The 11,425-nt window shown below is 25.2% G+C and overlaps 1 protein-coding gene across 11 annotated transcripts in view; it reads right to left on the bottom strand.

Annotated features, from left to right (window-relative positions):
• Window positions 1-1,760: 1,760 nt before the first annotated feature.
• The window catches only part of LOC124952818 (cell growth regulator with RING finger domain protein 1-like), a 32,716-nt gene continuing 23,051 nt past the window's right edge, over window positions 1,761-11,425 (bottom strand). For 10 of the 11 annotated variants that reach the window (XM_047503279.1, XM_047503270.1, XM_047503280.1 and 7 more), the window contains 4 exons: window positions 7,123-7,294; window positions 4,898-5,039; window positions 3,864-3,971; window positions 1,761-3,304 (listed from right to left, as the gene is read on the bottom strand). In XM_047503279.1, the coding sequence (XP_047359235.1) occupies window positions 2,846-3,304; window positions 3,864-3,971; window positions 4,898-5,039; window positions 7,123-7,294 (881 nt within the window). In that variant the 3' untranslated portion in view covers window positions 1,761-2,845. The remainder of the gene's footprint in view (window positions 3,305-3,863; window positions 3,972-4,897; window positions 5,040-7,122; window positions 7,295-11,425) is intronic. The other variant, XM_047503281.1, reaches the window with a different exon arrangement.

An 11,425-nucleotide genomic window follows, 5' to 3' on the forward strand; every position in this document is an offset into this window, starting at 1 on the left:
TTCTTTCTTTTCTTCCCTTTTCTTTTTTTTCTCCTTTTTTTTTTTTTTATTCGGACGTAGCTATATATATATATATATATATATAAATTTATATATGTATGTATATATATTTTTTTCTTTTCTTTTCTTTTTCTTTTTTTTTTTAATAATCATCTTCGCTATTTACATATTAAGTGTTTAATACAAAACGATATTTCTTTTTTAATCGTTAAAGGCTATCTCATCATGAATAAAAATTTCTTTTTTCTTCTTCACATCTTCCTTTTCCTTTTTGTCCGCCCCCCCCCTTCCCGCCCCTTTTTAATTCAAGTGCATTTATAATTTGTAATATTGTTTAAAAATTTTTATTAATTATTGATATAATATTGGTAACTTGTTTTTCCTTTTTTCTATTCTTTTGTGAATATTTGTACAACTTAATTAATTTTCATTTGATTTTAATTAATTAATTAATTAATAATAATAACAATAGTAATAATAATAATTATAATAATAATACAGAAATAATAATAGTGATAATAAAAAGAAAGAAAAAAAAAAAAAAAAGGAAAAAAGAACACTCATAATCAAATTTGTTTTAACTTAATTAACACTTATGATAGTTTTTAAGATTTTAACATTTATAATCTTCTTCTATCTCTTCCTCCTTCTCCTTCACTTCTCTTCTTTTCTTTTATTTTTTACCAATCGTATTTTCACAAAGAAAACTAAAAAATGAACGCGAAAAACAGAAAAGAAAAAAAAAAGAATAAGAATAATAATAAATGAACATTACGATTACTTGGTGGTCCTATACGCACTTATTATCATATAATTATTTAATTACATTTAAAAAACACACGTACACACGCACACACACACGTATATGTACATGCACACGTACGTATGATGGATGTAAAAATGTATATGCATTAATTAATTAATTCAATAAATGAACAAATGGTTTAACTAATTGAATAATTTATCGTTTACATTTAAATTCGTCGCTGGATTTGTTTTATTATTGGAAAGAAAGAAAAGAAAAGAAAAAAAGAAAAAGAAAAATGGACAAAATAAAAAAAAAAAGAAAAAGAAAAGAGACAAAAAATTTGTTTATATTTAAAATTATCACAAGCAACACCTTTGCTTTTTTTCTTTCTTTCCTTTTTCTTTTTCTTTTTTTCTTTTTTTTGATTTTACTATCTTTCTCGATTAGAATGGAGAAAGTGAAGTTTTCAGAATATAAAAAAAAAAAGAAAGAAAGAAGAAAAGAGGGAAGAAAAGAAAAAGAAAACATGGAGATAGTCACAGATCGTTAATTTTTTTCTTTTGTCTTGACTTAAAAAATAAAAAAATACGTCTTCGTTTTCTTCTCTCCTTTTTTGTTTTTTTTTTAAATACTAACAAAAACCAGCAATAATTACGAGATAACATTCGTATGTATGCGCGCGTGTGTGTATATAGGCGCACATTTGTAGATATAGTTATCTTTACGTTATACGCGAATTATGATAGTTAAATTAATAATTAATATAATTAATGCTCTTAAGACATATATATAAATATATATCGAATATTAATAATACTATACAATTACATATACTATACATGTTATATAGTAATATTAATAATACTATACAATAATATGTTTAGAATTCAGTACGAATAATAAAATAATGATATTTTCTTTTCTTTTCTTTTCTTTCTTTCGTAAGTCAACGAAAATGAAAATGAAATGGAAAAAATTATGAGATCGATGATGTCTAAACTTATTTCATTTCATTTCATTTCATTTCATTTATCTTCTTTTTTTCCTTACATACCATCGTGTTTGTTTAGCTATGGCTCCATCTTGTATATGTGCATGTGTGTATATATATATATATATATATACACGTGTACGTAAGCGCATGTTTTGTATGTACTTATCTTTGTTTGTTCAATCGCACTGTATTTTTTTTTTTTTATTTTTTTAATTTTTTATTTTTTTTTATTCCTCTTTTTTTCTTTTTTTTTTTTTTTTTTTTTTTTTTAAGTAGGCTTAATATTTTCACATTCAATCAATTCATTAACAACAAAGTTGAAGAAATTCAGACTTTATGCTAATTCGATCTTGCAGTGAAATGTGATGACTTGAATACTCGATTAGAATTCTAAGAGATTTTTCAGAACTTTGTCGATAAATTAGAAATAATAATAATAATAATAATAAGAAGAAGAAGAAGAAGAAGAAAAAGATAAAGAAATGTGGATACGCGAAGGATCGACGCAAAGGATCAACTAAAATAGTTTTTAGATCCTTTCAAGACTTACATACGCATACATTTATTACATAAATGTGATAAAGAGAAAATTATTATTCTCTTTCTCTCGCTCTCTCTCTCTCTCTTTCTCTCTCATACATTGTTTTCTTTTCTCTTTTAACAAATATCATAACAAACCTAAAATATATATACGTTCGCACGATATAAAACCAACCAATCATACAAAAGATCCATGATCATTAATTGGAACTTATGGGATCACTCGGAATAGCCTTGGTATTATTAATTTTTTTTCACTTCTTTCTTCTCTCTCTCTCTCTCTCTCTCTCTCTCTCTCTCTCTCTCTCTCTCTCCTTTTTTTCTTGTTATTATATCCTATAACTCGTACGAATATAAGAGAGATGAATAGAGTATAGTTGAGAATAATTAAAAATATTCGGTTGAAAAATTTGAAGAAGGAATAAATTTATAATATTTAAAATTATCGCGATTTATATCCTCTTTCCTATATACATATCCATACATATCAACACTCATCCACCCATCCCACCCATACACACACACATGCACGCACACACACACACACATACACACACAAACATCTATCGTGCAAATCCAAGGAAATCAGTTAATCTGTCGTTCCAATCATGCAACCAATGTGTTGGTCCATGGTTTGTTTGTCTTTGTTGTTTACAGCATTTATTCGTGTCCTTTTCAATTGGCATATATTCCTCTCCGCGAATACAAAAATAACTTTTAATCGGGCTACGACACATCGGACAACGATCGAGCTTACCAAAACAGGATGCACATATGCAAGTATGCCTGCACGGCAATAGGGCACGTGACAATGGAAAATATTGGCAAACTACGCAAAGTTGTTCGCCGGCTGTGTTCCAAAATGAACCCTCGGAATCACTATTACCCGATGCTACCAAGGCACCTCTCGTTGAACTGCCATTATTGTTACATGGTTCGGCTAATGCCAATGCTGGGCCCAAGCCAGATGACACTTCACCTTCGTCGTAATTCGTTGAATTTCCAGTAGCCAGATATAATTGCTAAAAATTTCATATATATATGTATATGTATATATATATATATATATATATATATATATATATATATATATATATATATAAACGTTAAAACATGTATATAAATTATGTATAAATTATAATTTGTCAGATATCGATTTATTCGAAAATTTCTTATATAAGGGTTAAAACTAAAGACAATGACATATTTATCATATAAATTGATTTATTTAAAATCGAAAAACAACAATAACAATAACAACAATAACAACAACAACAATAATAATAATAATAATTTTATATTATTTAAAATAAATAAATAAAATAAAAGTAAAAAAGTAAAAGTAGAAAAAGATTGAATCTAATTTAGAATAGTTTTTCTATATATTTATTTTATTTATTTTTTAACACTGTTGTGTTATGTGAATAAAAGAAATTTGATAAAGAAGAAAAAAAAAAAAGACAAAGAAAAAGAATATTTTCAATCATCAATGATACGTTGTGCATATACTTAATTTGTGCAATATTCTTAATTTTATTTAATAGATATTTACAAAAATAGTAACGACGAATGGATACTGACCTTGAGACAGGATAATTGTCCATTAGCTTGCTTCAAATATTGTGCTAAAATCGAGGTCGGCAATGTGCACACGTTGTCTTTAATATGGACGACATTCACCAAAGCAACCTTTCGAAAAGAAAAAAATATATCAAAGAAAAATGTATTATTAATACAGAATATGAGTATAAGCTGATTAGAATTAAATTGATATAAGTAGAACGAATTAATCTTTCTCTTTCCTTTTTTCTTTTTCTCTTTTTTTTTTTTCTTTTTTTTTCTAAGTAATCACATTCACGAATTTATTTAAATAACTCTTCTTTCATTATTTGCGAGATAATAATAATAATAATTATATAATATATATATATATATATATATATATGTGTGTGTGTGTGTATTTTGTAAGAAAAAAGTTCATGATGGAAAAATTTTAATTAATTTTTAGTAATTTGCAAATAGACATTGATGATAGAAAATAATTTTGTCTGTTTTTTTCTTTTTTTACACAATTGTTTAAAAAAAAAAAAATAAAATAAAAGTCACGAAATAGAATACGAAATAAAAAATTAATAAATAAGATAAGATATTGAAAAATATTCTCATGAACATATGATCAATTACACGAGACAAATTTTAAACAAGATGATTTTTAATCATTGTCGGAGAAAGAGATTCAGATAAGAATATAAATAGATAAGTAAATAAATAGAGAGAGAGAGAGAGAGAGAGAGAAAGAAGGAGAGATGATTCGTATTAACAATTGCATCAAGATTATATTATTAATGCCAGGAAATAATTCTTTTTTGTTACACAATTTCTTATAAAAAAAAAAAAAAAAAAAAAGATACACACACACACATACACACATAATTATGGCAGAAAATTATTCTTTTTTGTAGTATGTTAAAAAAAAAAGTAATGAGCGAAGCAGGATCCGAAATATAGAAAAAAAAAAAAAAAAGCAAAAAAAGAAAGAATCACCATTAAAGAAAGAGAAAGAAAAAGAGAAAGAGATGAGGGGGAAAGGGAGAAAAGAAATAATTCTTACTTACAGTTTCATCAGGATGTGGATCGCCATTATCTCTGCGAGTGAGGAATATCACTAACGGATAACAAAGCCGTGGTGGTGTACCCAACTCTAATTCTGGTGCCGGAAGCGATAATCTCAATGTTTCTTCTCCATGTGGTTGTCTACTATATTTAATCGGTAAAGAAAATTCTAGTTGAAGTTTAGATAACATTTAAACAGTTAGTTTCTCAGAATCATAACATTTCTTTAGGAAGTTTATAACGTCAATTTTGATTCTGTGATGATTTTTATTACTGTTTACGATTAAAGAAAAAGAAAATATATAATCAAATATATTTTCTATTCTTGGATTTAACAGCTATCCCTTTTTTCTGTTCTCTCTCTCTCTGTTTTTTTTTTTTTTTTTTTAATATAACCATGTTTAATACATCTAATTACACCTGACTGATATTGATGAATTAAAATTAAAAATTAAAATTTATTTTTGGATCTAATCGAGGCTTTTCGAACTTTTTCCTTCTATTCTTTTTTTTTTCTTTTTTTTTTTTCTTTTTTTTTTTTCTTTCTTTCTTTATTTATTTATTTATTTCTTCATTCATTCATTTGTTTTCTTATATTATGATAATAATAATTATTCACGAACGTTAGGAAAAAAGACAAATATAATACTGAAGCATACACCATGACATTTATATATTTGAAAATATTTCGAACGATTTGCATTAGCATTTAGTGGAAACTAACGATATTTCACGTGTTGCATATAATGATTCGTAAAATATATGAATGTTAGATAACGAATGTTTTTAAATAAGGATATTAAAGGAATGAAAAAAAATGAAAGAGCGACATAGATGAAAGAAAGAAAAGGAAGAAAGAAAGAGAAAAAAAAAAAGAAGAAAAAAAAAATTAACGTAAATTATTGACTTTTAATAAAAAATTAACTTTTAAATGTCATGTGCGATTTGCTTTATCGGGCTTTCTTACAGCTTGTGACCGTGAATATACATGATTAAAAATAACCATCGGTGTTGTTTATTTACAAAGTTCCCGGCATTGCCTTCGCTTATGCCTGGACAAACATTATCTTTCTTTTCTTTTTCTTCGTTTTTTCCTTTCCTTTTTTTTCTTTATAAATGCATGCGATATTTGAACGGTATATTTTAAAAGATGAAAATAACTGAACGTAATCAAAAAGGATGGATGAATTACGAAAGGAGACAAAAAGAAAAGAAAAAAAAATAAGGAAAAAAAGGTATCCCTTTCAATAAAAATATATTCGAAAGATTTGATTTTCGTAAGATGTTTTAGGAACTTTAATGTACGCGCAAAGAATGAAAATCGTGAATAAAAATGATTTTTTTTGAATTGTTAAAGACACTTTTTTTATTCTTTTTTTGTTTCTTTTTTTTCGCCTTTTTGAAATATAATTAACATTTATATTGAAAACATAAAATTTGAAAAATTCAGTATGCGTGTTTGTGTGTACGTGACTTCCAAATTGTACGGTGTTAGATTAAAAAAAAAAAAAAAAAAAAAAAAAAAAAAGGAAATTAACAAGAAAAGAAAAAAACTATTGATCTTCTCGATAAAAAATATATTCATAGAATTTGGACTTTTTAAAAACGCTTCGATATTCGTGAACTAATATGCAAAAGCTATCGAAAAAGAAATGTAAATACATAAGTATTTAAAAATGGCTACCGTCTCTTTGATAGGATTAAAAAAAAAAAAAAAAAGAAAGAAAAAAAAATTAACAAAGAAGAATTATATAATAAATGAAATTAAAATTAAAAATTACAAAAAAAAAAAATAAAATAAAATAAAATAAAAAAAGTTAAGAAATATGAATACCTGACGATCTACAGATAATAGAGATGACGACATACGGATAAATATGACGATCTTTAAATTACATTGTGTTATAGAGAGTTACAATTCTACAAACAAGCAAACAAACAACAAAAAGAAAAGAAACGGGAAAAAAAAAAATAGAAAAGTAAAAAAAAAATGAAGAGAAAGAAAAAACTTTTTTTTTTTTTTTTTTTTTTTTTTTAATAAAATAAAAAAAAGAAAAAATCATCATATCCATAACGTCCGGAAAAGATGGAGCAAAAAAAAAAGAGGAAGAAAAGAAAGGAAAGAAGAAAAGAAAGAAATAAAAATTAGAAAAGTTGATATAAATTTGATGGTGATTCGAGTAGCATTTTTTTTTTTTTTTTTTTTTTTTTAAATACAAAAGGATACGTTTGTGGTGGTGTTAAATATTGAGCGTGGTTTTGGAGAAGCGTGCCGTTCAAGGACGCCTCTCTGAGATTGCTCCAGGGCTTCCAAAGGGCCAAGTGAAGTTCCCTTATGCTGACACCCCACATAGCCTGTAGTGAGTACTCAACCTGACTGGATACCTCGCACTCAACCTCTGCAACAGAAGAAAGAAATTCTTTGTTACTATTTGTTTATCTCTTTTTATATTATTCCTTCTCTCTCTCTCTCTCTCTCTCTCTCTCTCTCTCTCTCTCTCTCTCTCTCTCTCTCTCTCTCTCTCTCTCTCGCTCTCTATCTCCCTCTTTTCTTTTCTTTTCACGATTGTTTTCTTTTTCCTTAATTTTTTTTTCTTTCCTTCTTTGACTTCTCTGTCTTTTGTATTATATTTTTCTTTTCTATACTTTTCTTCCCCTCTCTCTCTCTCTCTCTCTCTCTCTCTCTCTCTCTCTCTCTCTCTCTCTCTCTTTCTTTCTTTCTTTATCTGAAACAATTATAGAAACTAGAACGCTGTTTTTTTAGAGCGACTTCGCATTCTGATCTCAGGCACGTTATACCGTGACGATATTTTTTTTTGTTTCGTTTTGTTTTTTTTTTTTTTTTATTTTTTTTATTTTTTAAGCTGAGCCAACTTTTACCATGTGAATTATAGTTCTGCGATAGAGTATCTTGAAAAAACAAATGGATCAAGAATAATTACATTTCCGTTGGAATTTTAATAATTACAGTTATTTTATTGCATAGAAATGCACACGTTTTCATTATTTGTACAATTTTAGATTAGAAATGTTACGAAAAAAAAAAAAAACAAAAACAAAAAAAATAAAGATCATGTGATAACAATTGATATGTAAGAATATTATAATAACGTTATTATCTAAATATTAATTGAAATTCTTCGTCAATAAAATAGTTTGTATTCTAAATGATATTAATAGTTCTTTTCACATTTCATTTTTACTGATTATCCCAATTATATGATGATGTTTTAAATTAATGCACTCGAGCTATCATAGTTTTATTCTTATATAAACATAGTTTATATAATATATAATTGTATCGTATAGCACTGATACTTATTATGTAATTAAGTTTATTGTTTATTTTGTTCCTTATAAAAAGGCCACCCTATATCTGAAAGAAGACATAAATAATTTGTTCATATAAATGATTCGTACATTTGTTTAAAACTTTACGATTATTTATTTTGTAAAACTTCAGGAAGAATAATATACTAAAAAAAAAAAAGTCAGATGATAACTAATTTTTTTATTTAAACGAGATACTTAAAATCAATTTAAATGTTCTAAGAAACAAATTCTGAATTTATTTGGTTTATTATTGTATTATGATAATAATTATATTATTTATAATTAATATTATATATATATATATTATTTATAATTAATATTATAAATAATATAAATATGAAAATAATTTGATTGAATCAATATGTCGAATATGTTCGATCTGTAATATTTTTCTAACGAACATAAACACACACAACAATTTTACTAAATAAAAAGAAATTATTAAAAACACGTAGATAATCACAATGGAGATGATATAAGTTTATTTAATTCCTTATCTAAAATTAAAATCACAGTCTTCTATTTTATATATTTATATACAACAACAAAAAATAATAATTCATCAATTTATTTAAAAAAAAAATAAAAAATAAAAAGAAAAGAAGGAGAAGAAAAATTTTAGATCACTTCTACAATTATGTCACTAATAAAATTTCAAAGGAGCAATAAAATACTCTAAAAGAAATAAAAATGTTTATATTAAAGAGAAAAAAAAATAAATAAATAAAAATAAAATAATTATTTCTCTGTTAAAAGTCATTCGAGACACTTGGAATGAATTTTAAATAAACTATGTGAGACTAATTACAATATTATGTTGTTTATTATTAATAAAAGTCAAAGCCCCACAATTACAATATTATATTTTTTATTACAAATACTAATTGAAGCCACGATGAGAGGTAATATAAATATTTTTCAATCCTCTGTCTGAAGTTAGACCCATGATTTTTTAATATAAATACAAAAAATAATTCCCCCACTTGTTGATAAATAAATGAAATAAAATATAAATAAATAAAAAATAAAATTAAAAAAAAAAAAATAAATAAATCCAAAACACCAAAATAACACTATTGCAATTACGTCAGTAAAAAGATAAAAGACTAAAAAAAAAAAAAAAAGAAAAAAAAAGAAAAAGAAAGAAAGAAAAAGAAAAGAAAAAAAAGGAAGAAAAAGAATTAATTTTTCCCTTAAAAGTTATTCAAGGCACTTAGAACGAATTTTGAACGAATTACACGAAACTAATTACAATATTACATTGTTTATTATAAATATATAGATGGATAGCCACGGAATCGGGACGACATTAGTTAAACGTATCAGTTTAACAATTATCGACGGATCATCAACGCGATAAACATTGTTTCTTTTTTGTTTTACATATTTTTTTTCGGGGGGTTTTTTTTTTGTTTATTGATCATTTTACGTACCCTTCGTGGCATTGTCATTCGATGTTCTCTTTAGTTTTCCATAGTCTTGGATTTAATCCGTCTTCCTTTATATGCATTCCCTTTTATCTTCATTATCCAAGTGCCTTTAAAGAAACACAATCACACGTAAGTAGAAGCTACCATGCTTATAATATACTCACTAATCACACATGGTTAAAGACTTCTAATGTCGATCGATCTATTGCGTTATCGATGCCTCGTGAATTTTCGATGAAACGTTTTAACGATACTTTTAGCTGACGTTTAACTTTGGAATTAATATTTCCTAAATTGTTACATCGTAAGTCCCCAAAATGTTCAGATCATTTACGATCATAACGATTTTATCTAAAATTGTCCGATATATATATATATATTAGGTTGGAAACTATGAAACGGGCGTTTTTGTTTAGTTATTTATTTTCATTCAACGCCCGTTTCATAGTTTCCTATCTAATATATATATATATATATAGAGTGTCCAAAAAGCATGAGACCAAACTTATACTATGTATTACTGAAGTAAAATGAATGAAAAAAGTTCATATAAAATTATGTCTAAAAATACTTTACTGAAAAGATATATGCTTGAAAAGATATTTATGATTTATATTCATTCGTCAACGTAATGATTGGTCAACAATCAAATGGCCTTCTAAGTCATCTGACCTTAACACACCTCTGATCTTTTATTTATAGGATCACATGATAGAGTTGGTTTATAAAAGTACGATAGAAACAAAAGATTAACTTTGGAAATGTATTCAACATGCATCTATTATTATTTCCAATACAATTGGAATACTAGAATATTTCAGTTCGGCAATTACTAATTCGACAAGTGGAAGCCTATATCCTTAAAAATGGAGAAATTTTCAAATATTTATTATAACTTATAACTATCACTTATAAATTATAATTATCTTTAAAAACATATATCTTTTCGGCGAAGCATGTTTGGACCTAAGTTTATATAAACTTTTTTCATTTATTTTACTTCAGTAATTCGTAATATAAATTTGATTCCATGCTTTTTGGATATCCTGTATATATATGTATATATATATATATATATATATATATATATATATATATATATCCGGTGCGTTATCGTAATTTTTAAACGGAATTTTGAAAAATCAGTTGTATACTTTTAAACCACAATATGAGAAATTTATTCAATTTCATTTCAAATTTATTCAACTCAATTCATCCAAAATTAGAACCCATAATTTTTATAAATTAAATATCAAAATATAATTTCTCCATTTATTATTAAAGAGAAAAAAATAAAAAAAAAAAAAAAAAAAAAAAGAAAAAAGAAAAAAAGAAAAAAGAATTAAAAAATTAAAAAAATAAAAGAAAGCTCATCGTGTACATCAATTGTGTCATCTTATATAGGCTTTTTTATTTTTATTTTTTTTTTTTCTGATTGTAAAACTCAACCACCGCTCCCCTAGAAAACTTTTAATTCTATATTTTTTTTTAATACCATTTTTGTTTGTTTCTTTTTTTTATATTTTCTTCTTTTTCATTTCTTATTTTCTTTAACTTCGAAGAAACTTATTTTTCTTTTTTTTTTTTTTCTTTTTTCTTTCCTTTTATTGTTCTTTTCTTACTCGTTCGCTTTTTATCGAATGAAGAATAAAAAATCGATAGAATCAATGGTTAGAAGTTATTTGCATAATTAGTTGCTTCGAGGTCGATAAACAGTTACTTATTATCTATAAGCATTATACGTGTGCAAATCTTTTATCTGTTTCT

This window comes from Vespa velutina, chromosome 11, assembly GCF_912470025.1.
Source record: "Vespa velutina chromosome 11, iVesVel2.1, whole genome shotgun sequence".
NCBI lineage: Eukaryota > Metazoa > Arthropoda > Insecta > Hymenoptera > Vespidae > Vespa > Vespa velutina.